We start from the raw sequence: 19132 nt of genomic DNA, 5'->3' as shown, positions 1-19132 counted from the left end.
CCGAGGTTACGATAGTAACCGGAGACGTTCCCTCTCGAGGCGGTAACTCAACATTACGTCAGCTAAGACATATATGGGAACTGTATAAAATCCCGCCGTGAGAGCAGTGAAGATAAGCCCTGAACGGAGTCAATCACCCCCACACATAAGCAGTTCAGTTCTCGCCAATGGCCGTGTCGCTAAGAGTGCTTGCATCTGATAGGCGGAACTAGACCAATGAGACATCTGCTCCGAGCCTAACAAAACTTGCATAATTTCAAGCAATATATCGAAATCTGCACGAGCCAGGAAAGACACAATAAGCACTCAAGTATGAGAGTTAAACAGAGTCGATGGCGTTTGCGGTGACTACTGCATAAACCATATAATCCATAACACAGAGTTAGCAGCCATGGTAACTACTGTATAGCTGGTTATAACAGAATGAATAAAACTTAACTCACCGAAAGTACATGTGACGCTACAGAGGGTACATCCAGCTTGTAAAACCTGGCAATTGTGTTCTGGGAAGACCAGCCAGCAGCAAAACATAAATACTGGACGGACATACCTCTAGACCAGGCCCATCAGGAAGAATTTATATTGACCTCGCAGAATGAGCTCTGATATTGAGGGGACAATCCTTCCCCTGGCATTCGACAGCATCCACGATCCAGTGAGAAAGTCTCTGTTTAGAAACAGCACGTCCCTTATTACATCCACCAAGCACACAAACAGCTGGTCCGACTGACAAAAGGCGATTCATATACATCCGTAAAACCCTAACAGGGTCCCGGCGCTCTGAGCATCAGCGTCATGCGAGGCTGACGGCTCAACAGATAAGGCGGGGAGGAAAACAAAAAGGTGTATTGAGTGACTTCGGAACGAAACCCAGTCTCGGCCGGAGAGTGACATTACAGTCGCCAGGCCTGAAACCAATTCAATATCGTTCACCAAAAACTCATGAAATTCTCCAAGGCACTTTGCCGAGGCAAGAGCAAGAAGCAAGGCAGTCTTCAGGGAAGCTCCTTAACCGCAATCGAGGTTAATGGCTCGAACGGTAGTAAGAGATAGAGCCCTCAAAACTAGAGCAAAATCCCACGGGGGCACGGAGGGCTGCCCTGAAGTGCACAATCTCCTCTCTCCCCTGAGAAAACTAATTACCAGAGCGTGCTTACCGATCGTTTGCCCGTCAACCGGGGAACGAAAGCGGCAATAGCGGTAACACATGAAGGTTCCACGGCTCGGGGCTGGGGTGCTATATTGTGTCATTCGCCTGAGACAGCAGGTCCTGCCTGAGGAGGATTCGCCATGGGGGAGCCATCACTAACTCTCTCAGGTCCGCGAACCAGGGCTGATTCGGCCAGTTCGGGGCCACGAGTATAACTGACGCTTTCTCCTCCCTGATTTTGCACTACACAGGCAGAATCTTCACAGGAGGGAATGTGTAAGCCTGGCTTCCGGCCAACGCGATGTCAGAGCATCTCCCGGCAGGGGGGCAGTGTTACAGCCAAAACTGTAGCGGCCGCAATGTAGCAGACCCAGATGGCACACCGAAGAAGCCGCCACCATCAGTCCCAGAAGCCTCTGAAATTTCCTCAGTGCAAACGACCTGCCCGGTATGAAACAGCGCAGAGTCGATGAAATGCTCTAGAGAGAGATGGGCTCGCATCGCCATCGAGTCCAAACATATTCCCAGATATGTTACAGTCTGACTCGTAAAAACACGATCTTCTGCATATTCACACGCAGTCCCAGCGTGTCCACACGGCGAAGCATTGTTTCCATGTGACTGGTAGCACGTCTCTTGAGTGGGCTAAAATCAGCCAATTGTCCAGATAATTCAACAAGCGCATTCCGCTCGATCTAAGGGGAAATTTCGCTCTGTCGCTCTCTCTCTCGAGCAGACTGAGAACTTCCTGTCGCAGAACAGGACGGTTTTGGGGCAAAGTCAGTGATGGGACCCCGCCATTGAAGCGGGGAGGTCTGCGTTTGAATTGGAGAGAATATCCGTCGTGAATTATTCCCAGTATCCACGGTGAAACGCCCGGGATAGCCCTCTTACCGTCCATGAGCCGGACGCGTTACCTCTAGAGCCACTGATGGCTTATTTTGATCAGGGCCCTGCCCCCGCGAGGCTGGAAGCACTGGCGGGAGGGCGAGCGCATCACGTAATGGTGTGACATTCTTGCACCATCCAGAGGCCATTATAATCATGGACTGTGACTCTGTGCTGTTTGAGACAGGGCGAGTGACACAATGCTGGGTGCAAGAATTTGTATACGTGCTTCTATAGTACAATTTTTACTCACAAAAACATCATTTAAACACATATAGCAATTGTCACCCATAGTGATGTGGGGGACATGATGCATGCGTCTTTGTGGTGTTGGCACTCTCGCTCCTTCGCGAGGCCATTATAATCATAGGTTGTGGCTCTGCACTGTTCTGAGACAGGGCGAGTGACAGTGATGAGTGTAAGAGGAAGATAAGCTCTTTCGTTGATTGTATAATGCTTTTATTGTGGAACTCACACAAACAGCATTTAAACAGACATAGCAATCATCGCCCAAAGAAAAATGGGGGACATGATGCATCTGAACATGGAGGGTGACACCGTGTTTATGAGGTGTTGGCACTCTCGCGAGGCCATTATAATCATGGGTTGTGGCTCAGCGCTGCTATGAGACAGGGCGAGTGACACAGTGTTGAGTGTAAGAGAAGAAACGCTCTTTTGTTGATTGTGTACATGCTTCTATTGTGGAACTCACACAAACTGCAGTTAAACACACATAGCAATGGTCGCCCGAAGGAGATAGGGGACATGATGCATTTGAACATGGCGCTTGGGGGCGGGGCCTCCCGCGCACTCACCCTTTCACCGTCAGGGAGACGGCTCGATGGCGCGCTGGCTCTCTCGCGGCGCGGGGTCCTCAACTGACCCTGACGTTTCCTCCCAGGCTCTTACCACTGCTGGTTTCGACCGAAACGAGCGTCCGGTTCAGAGCGGGTGCCACTGCGGGCTAATTTAGCTGGTTTTAGAGCCTGGCGAGGTACATAAGAACCTCGCAGAAGAAGACTGGAGTGAGCGACGGGGCATCACGTGGCTCATCGCCTTGGCGCGCTTTCTGCGTCTCTGAGAAAAGCTCCATGACGTCATCAATGAGGCCGGAGGGAGCAACTGGAACGTTTAGGGGCGTCCTACGGTCCGCGTCTTTCAGCACAGCTAGGGTAAGCCATAGGTGCCTGTAAGGACGACCATGAGCCCCATGAAACGGCTGAGCAGAGCGCTAGTAGCCATCAGCGCGAGATCAGTTGCCGCGCGCAGATCCTTGATGACGTCAGCGCTACTGTGCCGCCGTCTGCCTGAAACACCTTAAGTATTGCCCTGGCATGAAGAACCGAAGCGGTCTTCCCTCAGAAGTATAGGCTTTGTTCTTCTAAGGGCCGTGAACTGCACGGCTTGGAAGGCAGGCTGTGGTCCGAACCAAATGCAGAGGGAGACAGGCACAGGTGCGGTAATGGTCTCCTCGACGGGGGGAGGGTTTCCGCCCCATCCTCGTGCGTGAACATGGCCTGCGTAGCAGAGTGGGTGCGCGCCGATTGGGGTGCAGCCCACGACTTCACCACGAGCACGCCTCAATGCAGTCTGGTAGCAGCTCGACTGGAGGAGCCACGAGTCCAGTTACCTTTCACAGGCTCGTCAGGTGCGTTGTGAGACCCAGCTCCGTGATGGCCTTTCCGATGACCCTGATGAGCTCCTCCTGGAGGTCTGCAGGGCCCTCTTGGTCGGGGCGGTCTTTTTTCCAAACCTTTTCCGACGTCGAAAGCAACGGAGTCGTTTTCTTTGCCAGCTCTGAAGAGGACGAAGTTCGCGGGGCTGAAGCTTATCGTCCAACACGCCTTCGGGCGGGGGAGGGCCCACCAGCGGCTCGCTGGCGGCAGTGGGCCTCATTCCCGCCATTTTCCAAGCCACTTTGGCTCTGAGGGCGCGCACTGGCAGCTCGGCACAGTGGGCGCACGTGTGGTCCGTGTGAGAAACCCATTGGCAGGTCACACAGAACTGGTGAAGGTCCGAATCTAGCATTAGCAGCCATCGGATGCGGAGAGGAAAAACAGGGTGAGTATTCCTCTATTGCAACTTCCACAATGACTTAGATAAGACTTCTAGCGTGAAGAAAGAGATTCTGATGTAATTTTCGTGCCCATGCATGCTATACTGCCCACTGACCCGCCAGTATTTGCATGCTTCGCGTCAATTGGCCAGCTGTCCCCAGCTGGCGTTAGCCAATAAGATTTCAGTGAAAGTGGAGAAGGGAAGAGTTCCCATATACGTCTTAGCTGACGTAATGTTGAGTTACCGCCTCGAGAGGGAACTACAACTATGAATTTTGGGAGCAAAAACCTTTAACACTATGTAGCACCGCTACTTATTAATATTGAATTTAGGTCAGTGTGTTATGTAAGAATGGAAATTGAATTAAGATGGAAATTGTGTTAAGTTGTATATCTTGATTAATACCATGATGTTTAGAGCCCGACCGATATATCGGCCGGCCGATATTATCGGCCGATATGAGCTAATTGCATTTAAATTGGCATCGGCGTTTATAACGGCTGATGAAACATGAGAAACAGTCTCATGCTTCACTCATGTTATGAGTGTTGCATAGTTTGCCCACCAGAGGGCGGTCTGCAGCTCCAGAGTTGCAACAGCGCCAGAAATCCACAAAGAAGAAAGCGATCAGCCAAGCCACCCAGGTGAGTCTGTCGTTCGTCATGTGAAATGATTGTAGATTTAGTTCATACACTGTATATAAAAACGGTGCGGTAGTTCTAGTTAACGGTCCTATCATTATCACTTCTAAATATTCTGTAACACTTACAGCCGCCAATGCATTGCTATATTAGATTAGCCACAAAGCTAATACCATGTTTATCAGTGGAAGAGCGCGAACGTTAATAAGAGGTCGAACTATAACGTTAGCGTTTAACTTATTCTTATTCTATTGCGTTGTGTTTCCCACATAATGACTGCGTAATGGGCCTTTCACACAGGACGCGGTATGCACAGCGCTTGCCGCTGGGTTCAGCGTTGCCCTTCAGATACAACGCGATTTGCGCTGCGCTATAGCGGGAGCTCTTTCATAGTCTGTTGTTCCTCCTTTCGGTCAGCAGCAAACATGTATCTGTCCCGTTGTAAGAAGCGAGCGATAGCGCTAGTCCTGCTGATGAGAATTAAGAGAGAAGCAAGGAAGAAGAGGCTACCCTAAGGTCCAGGGAACAATTTGGTGAATTCAGTCTGGTTACGTTACTCTAACGCTAATATAGCTTCCTTTTTAGCAGGCCCCTTGAATGCTTGCTATTAACTTGTTTGAAGGTGGTTCTTCTCAATATTGACAGCGTTGTGTGTACATGGCACTAACGTGATGATGTCTTGATTCAGACTGCACAAAGAGAAGAGGAGAATATATACGGGTCCGTTGTGAATGTGTCTGTGAGAGCAAATATAGTGTAGTTACAGTAACTACAGTAGGTGCGTCAGAAATGATTAAACCAGAGGGGACATGTAAATGTGAGCTGAACAAGCGCTTTTTTCTTTTCTTTTTTTTTTCTTACATATTGTTTCAAAGCAGCTTTACAGACATAACAGGAAAATGTTGAAATAATATTGTTAAATATAAGGAGGTTAATACCTATTGCTTGACAAATATATATATATATATATATATATATATATATTTCTCATTTTTGCCTATGTAGGAGATCCCTGTTTATTATTATTATAATTCTAATGATGACATGAGTAATGATACATGGTGATATTATTAATACACATGCTTATTCTTTCTATGTCTCTCTTTCTGCCTACAGATGGCTGAAAAAGGTGAATGCTGTAGCAGCAAAGTGTGAGACTTCTTCTGCAAATACTTTCTTTAGTATTATAATTTATTTACAGTACACACACAGACTGTTAAAACCAGCTTCAAATGGAAGAAAGTAAAAGTGTTAAATGTTTAAAACCAGACTGTTTTTTGATCATTAAAAAATATATACTTTTGATGTGCAATTGTTTAGTGATTGAGACCGTAATCTAAGGCTTTTTTTTTTAACATAATCCCTTCTGGAAAATGGTTTATACAGCCCACATACATAGAACAGGCAGATATTTTGCTATTGAATGTTGTGTAAGTGCAGCTTATAGGAAATCTAATATCCAGTTTATTTTCAAAATCAAAATATCGGCTTATAAATCGGCTCTTTTCGAGTTAATATCGGCATCGGCCCCCAAAAATCCATATCGGTCGGGCTCTAATGATGTTCTTTTGACTCCATTTCCTATAATGCTGTGCTGGACTCATGTATAATTTGCTGTGTTGAGTACTTCCTGTCTGCTGATTTTTTTTTGTATGTATATAAGGGGGTAGGAACCAATGTGTGGTGGTGGTGTTTCCCGGGAAGGTTTCCAATTGTCGGACCTCTAGGTATCCAGGTGGATATCCTCGTTTGCAGCTAATGCCATGCTGGCAGGATTTACTTGTGTTTAAAGGAGTGTTTCATGACTGTTTGGACCTTGTATTACCACACTGCACCGGGGACTGGGGTATGTGTGTTTGGGACTGACCAGGTGTGCGGTAAGAGCTACGCGATTCAGCTGGTTATGCAAAGACTATGGGGACTATTTTAATTACATTCGGTGGACTTTGTTCATGTGGTTGATTTAGGAGATTTAGTTGATTTATACATATATATAAAATGGGTGGTTAAACAATACACATCTTTTTGCATTAGAAAATGACTGAACTGTTTTTCTCTTTATTGATGTAACCTCTAGGCAGTTGTGCTTAACCCAGTTGGTGCAATTTAGTTGGAAACTGCTAATTAACCAAAAGGGTTGGACACAAATGGCTAATTTGTTCCTTCTGAAGTTCATGTTCTACCCTTACTTGTTTTTAAAAGTTATTGCCAGCCCGTTGACATCACTGACATTGATTCAGCGGACTGATAAAGTTTACCACAGTCAAAAATTGACAGACTGTGCCAGGGTTCACATGCACACGACAGCCCACTCAAAGACGGGTGCCAACGCTCATGGCTGCATTAAGGTCATTCATACAGCCAGCAGTCATTGGCACTTACTCCCAACTGGAAGCATACCAGTTGCCCAGCAACAGCAGTGACATCAGCAGCCCACATCACCAAGCCCCCCACCTCTTCATGGTAGGAGTTGCGTCTTTAAATAGCACACAATTATTATCAGGTCTCAAAAGCGTCAGCCATCCTTTCATTTTCTGTGTGTACTGGATGAACGTTGCCACAGAGAATATTTAAATGACACGTTTACTTACATGTGTGCATGTGTGTTCGAGATTACAAACATTACAACACGTTACAAAAGTTACATAATAAAATTAAGGATATTAAATTGAATTTCAACATTATTTTACTAAGCAAATGAAATTTATTATATTTTGACTGAACCATACTGGTTAGTCAATATTTCAGAATTATAATTATTTTGTTTGTTTGATTACCAGTATCGGTCATCATTGGATATTTAGTAGTTCATGGTCATTTTGCTACTTTCTCTAATTTAATATAAATTACCTTTTATGAGACACTTAAAGTGGATCTTTAAAAACACTTTTTTTAAATCTATAAAATCTGGGTTAAATCTGATCTCAATACAGATATCCGCTGCTCACACTTACATTATCATGTAGCCATGCACAAATTCAATCATTTAAAATGACCGTTTCGTTTTTAGCATTTCATTTTTCATTTATTTAGACAATCCAGTAAACCATTTTAAAAATGTCTATATGAAAATCATATTGGCCAGAATTACAATTGGCCTTTAGGGATGTTTACAATGGTTGCCTTATGGGTGCACAATAATAATAATAATAATAAAAAAAACAGTTGTTAGTTGCATAACTAATACTGACCCATCAGCATTCAGAATACATTTCATAATAACCATTATATTCATCCCCAAGTTGAAGCATGCAAACAATATGTGTGTGAGAGAGATTTTGTCTCAGCAGCTTGACTTCTGATATTACAATGCACCCATGAGCCTGGGGAGGTTTGAGCGGGTAATGACATAGATAATGAAGGTTCAAATCACTTCCACTTTATTTCGGAAAAGCTACCAAACTGCTGTTACACTACACCTCATCAGCTCGTCTAATTAAATCTCACTCTTAGCCACTGAACAATTCATACACGCTGTGGCATTTGTGTGTTTGCACGCCCAGGTGGAGTTGTGGCTGTTATTACGTCGTCTACATTGTAATGCATATACATGCTTTTAATCACAAATTGAATGGAGACGGTGAAACTGTGAATGGAGAACAGGAAGCAAGCATACTCTGAGGACAGAATCATAGCCTCTCTGACCCTGTGCTCACACACATATGGATCTATAATTTTTTTCCATTCACGCATCAATATGGATCTGACACTGGTTTCAAATTTGTGCCGTCGAATGACAGAGTTTAGCAATACTGACTAGAAAGATGGATATGAGAGTGAGGGGAGAGGTGATTAAGTTCATTTTGTATGAACATTCTCTGGTCAAGCTCGGCACCTGTTTATTTCTCAGAGATATTTATGAGCTGAATATGTTTTGCAGTCAGTATAGAACAAAGGAATAAATCAATTCATTATACATGTGATGGTTTATGCATCATGCTGGCAATAGGGTTTATGAATATCAAAAGAAGTGTCCGGTATTTCCGACAACCTATTTCCGACAATCCATAAGGGCCACTTTAAGGCCTGGAACAGAGCACTGCGGCATGCATTAACAAAAATAACCAACAGAAAGTTGAACTTTTTGCCATTTGCCAACTATTAGTGGAGCATAAAGAAACTAAAGAGTTGTATCCCTCAATTACACTATGTACCATTATGATTTATTTTACTTCTGCCAGACTTGAGAATTATTTTTAAAAAAGAAGAAAAAAAAAAGAATATCAAATGAGATAAAGTACTTTTCATTTATTAACTAGTCATTTCCACAAACGTACAAAACATGCACATTTTTCACATTACTAAATGGTTATTTTAACATCACATGGATGTTTTTTTTTTCTCAATAAAATGAATTATATATATTTTACATTTTAGTTTGATGATTTTATTTATTTATTTTTTATGAGATTTCAAATTAATTTAATATAATATAATTATAATATTTATGGAAGAGTTATGATCCATTTATTCTCTGCTAAATGAAATTCAAACAGTTGTAAATCTTTAGACTTAAGTCTGGTCTCTTTAAAAGAAGAAACTTTGCAGATTATCACTGAAGTGAAAAAAAAAAAAGTTTAAAAAGTGAAAACAAAAAAAAGTTATAAAAGTATTGTATTATATGTATTATTATGAATAAAGCACAAACATAAATTAAAATAATTTATATGAATACATACTTTACAAAAACATAACATTGCACAAGAAAATCAAGTTGTGTTCCAAATTTGAGACATTTAAAAAATTAAGTTAGATTTTGCTTGGGTGTAGAGTTGTTCCGATTCCGATACTAGTATCGGAAATATCACAGATACCACAACAAATTCTGGCATCGGCGAGTAAATGAAAACATTCGATACCATTTTCTTAAACAAGACCTAGTTATTACCGCTAGCTTTGCCTAACGCTGCACGGTTCTTCTTCTCAGCGAAGAAGAAATGAAAACGTGTTAGCAGCACTGATCTATATATGACTGGATCGCTCATCGCGTTCTAAACTGCCAACAGACAGTGAAGCCGCTTCTATATTAAAGATCAGTGGTTAGCATCATGTCCGCTGTTTAGCAGTATTTCAGACTGGACCAACCAGACAGTAAAACGGCGACTAGGGATACCACAAGTACTGGCACTTCACTACCAAATCGGTGCTAAAAATTGTAAAATGTGATGAAACCAGCGTCTCTTTAGTACCGGTAGTAAGTTACCGACTCCCGAGTATATTCGTTACCCGCAGCTGCGTGCAGTCGCTTCCGTGTTAGTCTAAGCGCAGGGCTCCAGACTGTAACCGAATATATATACTAGTGTCTGTGAATATTAAACTGCAAAATACTGTTTAAATATTTCTCCTGCAAATTCTACATCTCTGTGGGTGACGGGCGCAGATGCACGGGAGCTCACTGTTTTGTAGTCTCTACCGTGTGTCACTATGTGAGGACAAGAATGCATAAACCGTCAATTCATTAGAATTTACCGTTTCATTTAAGAAAACTGTCATATCATAAACACAGACACTCAAAGATCTTCATGGCAACCCATCAAAATAAATGTTCGGTTTAACGTGAGTAAACTGACAATATATTAAGCTACTGTTGTAGCCTACAGTAGATTTAGCTATGTCTCTATGTAGTAATAATAATACGTCTCTATTAATAATAATAATTATGCCTAGACGGTTGCTTGTTTTTTAAATTGTTTTGTTGTAAAGAGATTATCTGATTAATACATCATATTTTATATTCCTAGACTTATTTGTTGCAGTTTTTTTATACATTTATATTGTAAAACTAAAATACCTTTTTTAGTTTGCAGTGTTAGATTTTTGGTTGCATTTGAAGTTCTTTTTCGCTTAAGAAAAAATAAATAATATTACTGTCAAATTCATGTCAGATAATAAAAAATACTGTAATAAATACAGTAGTTCGCCATTTATTTGTTCATGTTTTATTAAGGGATAAGTCTGAAGCACACCATAAAATAATTCTAGCAATTTACACAGGCCTAGTAGTATATACAGCTGTATATACAGATACACACCCAGGTATTGGATCAGTACTCGCTATCGGAACATCTCTACTTGGGTGTTGTTCCAAATGTTTGTACTAGATGAATTTTGCTTCCCATTCAACTCCATTTTTTCCTTGAATCTTCAAGGATTCTTGAATTAGAATCTTCTATATTCTAATGTAGACTTTTAAAATGCATTCTAGCACAGCCAAGTTTGGGCTAAGTAATGTATGTTAAGAAGCATAAGTCAATATCAGCTGATATCAACAGATATCAAACAGCAAATACACAGAATCGCCCTTCATCTTTGGGTTTGTTTATACATATTTTTTTGCATAATGGAATGAAATCCATATGTTTGTACTCTAAACAGCAAAAAACCTTCTATGCCATTTTTACAAACCTGATCCAAACCACATACATATGTGATTTGAAAACCAATTCAAATGGACTTGACATGTAGAGTCTTCTCTTCTCACAATGACAGCTAACAGTTGTTAGAGAAAAACATGTTGTGCTAAGGTGAAAGTCATCACTATGGCAATCGATATAGATATAGACAGTGTGACCAATTAGCCCTAAAGACAGAATCTGAAAAACAGATCTGAATCAGTGTGAACAATGCCTTAAGACAAGACTGGTATTAAGAAGCAGGCAATAGGAATGAACCAGAGCGTAATTCTAAGGCAGTGACTTACCAGTTTGCCACCAGTGATCCAGCACTGGTACACCAAAACTCCTCTTGGCCCATTGGAGGGTCTCTATATCACAGCGTTCTCCGGCTACAAACAAGTTCCTCAGCCTGCAGAAAGGAAAATAACAGCTCTTTGAAAGTCTGTAAACTTCAGAGCAGCCTTATATGTCCCTAAAGACTACCAAAGAAATGTGAAACGCAAGAATGCAGGTGTGCATTAAATATTTATTGAACTCATTTTTGTAGTAATGAAACAAGAAGCACTGACAAGCAGTGATTGGAAAAAGCACAGCAGGTGTAAAGGTGAGGATTCACTGTTCCTGTCATCAAATTGCCCACATTCCTCAAACAAGAAATGGATTACATCACATAAATCCTTTCATCTGCTTAAGCTTAGCGTAAACTACCCCTGTAATACCATAGAGACGCTCACAAGGGAGAAAAGGACAGTCAAAACATCTTTTCATCACTGAGGCATGTTTGAAATGCTAATGCTACGAAAAGGGGGCGATTCAATTGATTTGGTAGCTTTACAAGCACAAGCTAAGCTGGAAAGTTGATTTACTTTCAGAGTGTCATTAAATTCAAAATGTTAAAATGGCTAATGTTATCATTGAAAATAATAAATAAAAAAAGGCCTCTATGTTTCTTACATTTTTATTGTAGGCCATTATTAAAATTATTCAGAGAATTGACCTTTAATTCATTAACTAGATTAGAGGGTTTTGACAGTGTGTATTATTCCATAAAAAAAACTATAAATGGTTATCGAAGTTATTTAATAATAAAAACAACGCCCCGAAAAACATTTATGGATGCAAATATTGACCTTTAATTAAAATAAAAAAAAGCCACTGGATTTGATAAATAGATAATGTAACAGTATATACAGCATAGTATTAAAGAATATAAATACAGCAAGAAATTGTTTTATTATTATTATCATTATTATTACTATTTATATTAAACTGGGGATCTCCGATTCAAGATTTTTCCTAAACCTCACACATAGTATTGTCAATGTAAAATTATTTTAATAACAGTATTTCTTGCATTTGGAAGCAAAAGAACCAAAATAGTCCAAAGTTTCTGATGCAGCTACTATTTTAAGTAAAATGCTTCATGGCTAATATTTAGTCAAGCGTATATGGTTTTATAAATTGGCAATTCACCAAAATGTACTGATATATTTGACTGATTGCTCTTCCCAAATAAGCCCCTCCATAACCAGTAACACAAATAGTTACTTTCCCTGGTAACGAGTTACTTTTATTATACAGTAATTCAGTTACTAACTCAGTTACTTTTTGGAACAAGTAGTGAGTAACTATAACTAATTACTTTTTTAAAGTAATGTTCCCAACAGTGTCCATAACAGAATCAGTGTTTATGAGCAAGTAGCAGTAGCTGAGTTCCTTTCACTGTTCCACTCCAGGGTCAAACAATGCAGAAACTATTCAATTACCTGGAGTCAAGGTCACATGCGTGTGATCTGCATTACAATAAGCCGGAGGTCGTTCACACATGATACACTAGCGCACAACTTCCCTCCTCCCACATAAAATGCCTGTTGTGTTCAGAGGCACAATCAGTGCCTGTTTCTCTCCTTTTACATGCCTGACAAAGGTCACTTCACTCAAACCGCTTTTTCATTAAATTTTGGCATGCCAGATTTTTTTTCTCCATAGTCACAAACTTATGCATCTGACACAGCCACCAGTGACCATTCAGATGTGCACATTTTTTTATTTCCATAGAGTCACAGCTCTTTTCATGCAGTAGAAAAGAGCCTTAATTTGATAGTAAATGACATAAAAAAGATAAATGTAGTTAATGCAAAGAAAAAAAGGTTTGTGACAACATTGGAAAAGACTCACTGATGTTGATCAAGACAGGATCATTCACTATATAGTGTGAAAGCGTGTACTTGGGCAAAAAGTTTGCACTAGAACTTCTGCATTTGCAATAAACACATCCATTCGCATCAGTGTTTGCATTTACAACTTTGCAGATCCTGATGTCTCTGCTGGAAAATTCTATTGAGTGGAGTCGTGTCCTCTGGCACGCATTTAAACCACTGCTGAGAGAAGCAGGTTATGGTGCCAATGCGCGAGACACACTCTTGCACTGAGAGCCAGTGCTTTTGTGTGAAAGTCACACACTGCACAGCTTCTTTGGTTCGAGCTAAACTGCCAATTCTTCCATTAAATATTTGCAAACATCTTTTGTACTCATGGCATTCAAGTAAAAAAAATATAATAATAGAATGTCCCTTCATTAAGGGTTATTTGAAAGATGTATTGCATAATAATAGTTGATCGAGCCAGAGCAAAATAAAGCCAATTTCAAAGGAAACAATGCCTGTGTATTTATTTTCTAGGACATTTTTTTTATAAAAATACAACTTCATAATTGCTACTATGATTTGCATAAGTGCAAATAAATAAGCATTTTTTATGCAGCATAAAAATTCATGAGGTGTCAAATTTTTTTTTTTAATGAGCACCATCTAGTAAATGACAATCAGTATTATGTTATGATCGGGCAGTATTGAGAATGCTATAGTATTTTCTGATCTAGCTTGGTCCATTATACTGGTAAAATTGTTTTCAAAGGCAGATAATTAATATATATTTATGCCTATATATAATTTACATTTACATTACATTTAGTCATTTAGTGATATGAAAAGCCATGTATTTGAATGACAGAACCTAGAGATGCCATGTAAACCGAGAAGAGAAGTGGTCCAAGAACTGAGCCCTGAGGGACCCCAGCAGTCAGATGTTGCGACTTGGACACCTCACCTCTCCAAGATACCTTAAAGGATCTAAGAGGTAAGACTCAAACCACTGGAGTGCAGTTCCTGAGATGCCCTTTGCCAGTAAGTTTGTCAAATTTGTTAAACCCATAGAATATTATGATGTTATGACAAATATGAAAAAAAATTGTTATGGTGGTATATATTCCACATTTAAATTATTTAGGGAATAGTGCACCTGACCCTTGATATAAATAGTTCTGTCTTAAATCAGAAGATGTTGTGTGTGTGTGTGTGTGTGTGTGTGTGTGTGTGTGTGTGTGTGTGTGTGTGTGTGTGTATGTGTGTGTGTGTGTATATATATATATATATATATATATATATATATATACATATATATATATATACATATATATATATATATATATATATACATATACATATACATATATATACATATATATATATATACATATATATATATATATATATATATATATATATATATATGAATAACATCAGAATAAATTACATTTTAAAATATATTACAATAAAAAAGCTATTATAAATTGTAATGATATTTACAATATTACTGCTTTTACTGTATTTTTGATTAAAGGGGGGTTGAAATGCTCGTTTTCACTCAATATCCTGTTAATCTTGAGTACATATAGAGTAGTACTGCATCCTTCATAACTCCAAAAAGTCTTTAGTTTTATTATATTCATAAGAGAAAGATAGTCTGTACCAATTTTTCCCGGAAAAACACGACCGGCTGGAGGCGTGACGTGTGGGCGGAGCTAAAGAATCACGAGCGCCAGTAAGCTTTTGCGTTGAGAGCATTTGGAAGCTGTGACATTACCATGAGGGGAAATAAACCATCATCCAAAACAAACCATGGCTTACAGTCAGATTCAGCCGTTTATTTATGATCCAGAATCAGATCCCAAGGCTGAAACTGAACGAGAGCAGCAGCAGCAACGACTCGCTCCGAGCGGGGCTCGAACCCGGGTCTCCAGCATGGGAGGGGACGCACTAACAAGGAGGCAGAGTTATTTGAAGCAGTTTTACTCAACGCCGAGTAAAACGTTGGGATTGCATCATCCTTAAGAAATAAACGATACGCAAATCCGTCGTCAAACTGGGCCTTGTTTGTAAAACAAGCATCTTCGAAATGCAGGGAACAAACACAAACACTTGCACAACTCCGTTGATGCTCTGTAAAAATAAATTCCATCCACTGGTCCCTTAATGCTGTTTTTTTTTTTTTTGGTAATCTGTGCAGGGTTGTCTTGCCCTGGCAACCAAAAACACACTTCTTTTGTGACTTTTCGTGACGCTCTCGCTCTGATCATTGAATCGCTCAGATAAGTGAGTCTGTGCTCAGCCTCGCTATACGGGAGCGTGCGCTCTTCCGGCAGAAGTGCCCTTAGGACCCATATAAGGAAATTCCGCTCCATCTAACGTCACACAGAGCCATACTCGAAAAAAACTTTCCGAAACTTGTGACAAACCGGAAGGAGTATTTTGGGAACAAAAATACTCCTTCAAACGTACAACTTAATTTTTGAAACTTTGTCCATGTTTAGCATGGGAATCCAACTCTTTAACAGTGTAAAAAACTCAGTATGCATAAAATAGCATTTCACCCCCCCCCCCCCTTTAAATAAATGCAGCCTTGATGAGCTAAGCATGTTCTTTCAAAACCTTAATATAAAAAAATCTTCATTATTCCAAACTTATTAAATGCTTTGCTGCAAATATTACATTAGTTATAATGTGAACAGGTACAGATTTGTGGTTACCTGCTGAGTGGATACTGTTTCCCGTGTTCTGCCAGAGGGTCTTGTTGGCGAATGGCTCTGATAGCAGTGGGTGCGGTAAACATGGAGGCTGTCCCATGCTCAGACATCACACGGAAAAAGGCCCCGGGGTCCGGAGTCCCCACAGGTTTGCCCTGCGGAAACAGGAACTGCTTATAGCCTCTGAATGCATAAATGATAGACCAATATCTTATTTAAAAAAAAAAAATATATATATATAAAGTTGCAGAATTTCATTTTCCTACAGAACATTCAAAAGTTCAATATTTTTTGCAGCTCTTTGTTGCAAATATACATTTTTTTTCCAACATTTTGGAGGTGTCCAGAAGTCTTCCGGTGGCAGACTGGATCAATATGGGCATTTGCAGTGGTTGGGAGTGAATATCAAATCAAAGATGTGTTTGAAGTGGAGAGTGGCTTGGAAAGGTGTCTGGGTGGCAGATGGGCCAAACGTATGGCAAAGAAACAGAATAACACTGTTGCAGAGCGGCTGCACACTGAAGTAGCATTATACAACACTGAACCGTTCAAATATTTATGTTTCTGCAACGCTTGTCAGAGAGAGTGACTTCATTTATAATAGGTACAAATCAAACGGCTCGCACAGGAATCTCTCATCTTGTTTCTAGAACAGCATTTTTGTGTATTTTAGTGAGGGAAAAAAATCTATCAATTTAAAAGTTGAGAAAGTCTCAGACATGTCTTTGAACAAAGAAAACGCAGAATTATTGTGACATTTAGGTGTTGTTATACAAACCAAAAGATGAGGTCTACATCTGATAGATTGCAGAAATTGAGGGAAAAAACAATGTCTGGCAATGAATAATTGTTTAACCAAACAAGAAAACAAGTCTGTGCTTGATTTACAACATACAAAAGAATCTGCATCTGTCAGTAATCGGCAGGCATTTAATGTTTTTTTTTTTTTTTTGTCTTCCCCACTGAATCACATAATTTTATGTAATATAAATGATACAATGATGCACTGAAAAAAATTATTTAATCTAATTTAATGTTTGGTTCAATGTTATTTGTTGTTTCTTTTTTAAGTACTTGTGAGATTCACTAGACATTTCTGAGTGAAAAATATTTTAAAGTAAATCATACATCCATTTTTACATCCTAAAGAGCTAACTGGTAATTGTTAGTGTGTTCTGGTTGGTTACTTACTGGCCCAAGTCAAAACAGCCCATAGTCTCAATATTATACTGTTGGTTTGCCCATTTTATAGTCCACCAGGAGAAAAAAGTATGATGACAAGCTGCTTGGAGAGTAAAAGCCCACCTATCCGATCATCTTATCCTGAAAATTGTCATCTCTTACTCACCGTCATTTCGTATCAAATTGGTTTGACTGTTGTTTTTAACACACACAAAAAAGACACTGAGGAACAGTGGTTTCTAAACAACATTAAATTAAAATTAAAATTAAATTTATGCATTTAGCAGATGCTTTTATCCAAAGCGACTTACAGTGCATTCAGGCTATCAATTTTTACATATCATGTGTTCCCGGGGAATCGAACCCCCAACCTTGCGCTTGCTTGCTTGCTAGTGCAGTGCTCTACCAGTTGAGCTACAGGAACATTAGAACCCATTTACTTACATTTTATGGAAAATGACAAGAGGGTGAATTAAGCAAAAGCATTAGCAATAACAGGTTTAGCATGCTAGTGCAGAAGTTCTTAAAAAAAAAAAAAATAAATGTAACGAAAATGTGTTGCACTGGACCTATATATATTGTGATAGGCACTGCACACAAATAAATGGGATTATTATTATTATAACACGACTCTTTGAGGTCAGTTATTCCCATCAATAGCACTGCTGTATGATAATCACTACTCCAGAAATTGAGTATTTGAAGCAGGGTGCTTGCGTGTCTTGGATGTGCACAGTTACAAAAGACATTAATTAAAACAAACTCAAAGCTTTCTGCTATGGATATTGACATTGTGTGAGAGATCTGCTGAAATCAAACTTCCATTACAGAAGACTAATAAATGCTGTGCATCTTCCATTTTCTCCTGTGAAGCGAGACAACACATCTAATCAGCAGAGGCGACGCCAAAGCAATATTCACTTTGACAAGAAACCAAACACACTCTGATCGCCTCCCATCGAGAGCAAATGATTTTAGTATTCATGCTGTGATCTCAGTGAGGCGAACTAGTTTTAAACTATGAGAGAAGCCATGTTAACAGTTCAAAAGCTTATGAAAAGCAAAAGAAAATTGCATACACAACAAAGTTAAACAGAGCCAGTGTTTCAGGATGTTTGCTGGAGAGAGTCATTCATCCTTGCATTCAATCCCTGAGAGAAAAGACTGCTAGAGCCTGACAAATTCACAGTATGGACTTAGGAGACCTCAGTACAGCATAAGCGTCAGGATCTGGTAGACCACAACAGTAGATAATTGAGTGTTAGCTGGTGTGGTACATAGGTCAAATGCTGTAACACATTCACACTCAAACGTTCTGCCCCGTACCTCGTAGAGCACAGTGGTGTTGCCATGTAGAAGCGGAGCGTAGCAGATATACGAGTGGCCAACCACCCAGCCAAGGTCAGACGCAGCCCACCAGACCTGACAGAGAGAGATGTGTAGGTTAAACAGTGCAAGACAGTGTGAAACGTTTTTCAGGGGGTCTCGCCATACATTTACCGCTGTTGTTCCAGCCCTGACACAGTCAGAATTCCAAAAATCCTTTAAGACAACAATGTAAACATTATCTTCTCACACGAAGATCTTTAACAGTTTTTTTGTGCTGCCAAATCTTTTAATAACTGTCTTTTTGCAAAAGCTGCATTATATTTAGAATTTTTTTTAATATTTAAAATGAATTTAAGATGCTTGTTTCCAAAGGTGCTACCAAATCAGTGGGATTTCAGCTGAATTTTACAGGCAAAAGGGTCCTTTGTCTATTGCTAATAGAATAACGATGTATGAAGCACAGCTCACACTGAAGTCACTTTCAAACCATGTTTTCTTTTGGTCAATGTGGCAAATTCACATGACCAACTTGCAAAATTTGCATATAGTGAAATATTTCACTTTCACACAAAATTTCAGATGTGGAATCCTATTGAACTATTCGCATCTCAGCTTGTCTAACAGA

General features: G+C 39.9%; 1 protein-coding gene across 1 annotated transcript in view; it reads right to left on the bottom strand.

Annotated features, from left to right (window-relative positions):
• The window catches only part of acss3 (acyl-CoA synthetase short chain family member 3), a 43190-nt gene that overhangs the window by 13697 nt on the left and 10361 nt on the right, over window positions 1–19132 (bottom strand). The window contains exons 7-9 of the mRNA XM_026209836.1: window positions 18505–18600; window positions 16000–16151; window positions 11438–11541 (exon numbers count right to left, since the gene is read on the bottom strand). Coding sequence (XP_026065621.1) covers window positions 11438–11541; window positions 16000–16151; window positions 18505–18600 — 352 coding nt within the window. The remainder of the gene's footprint in view (window positions 1–11437; window positions 11542–15999; window positions 16152–18504; window positions 18601–19132) is intronic.

This window comes from Carassius auratus, chromosome 29 (genome assembly GCF_003368295.1).
Source record: "Carassius auratus strain Wakin chromosome 29, ASM336829v1, whole genome shotgun sequence".
Taxonomy (NCBI): Eukaryota; Metazoa; Chordata; class Actinopteri; order Cypriniformes; family Cyprinidae; genus Carassius; species Carassius auratus.
Note: the sequence above shows the minus strand (reverse complement) of the source record. Positions and strands in the feature narration are given on the sequence as shown.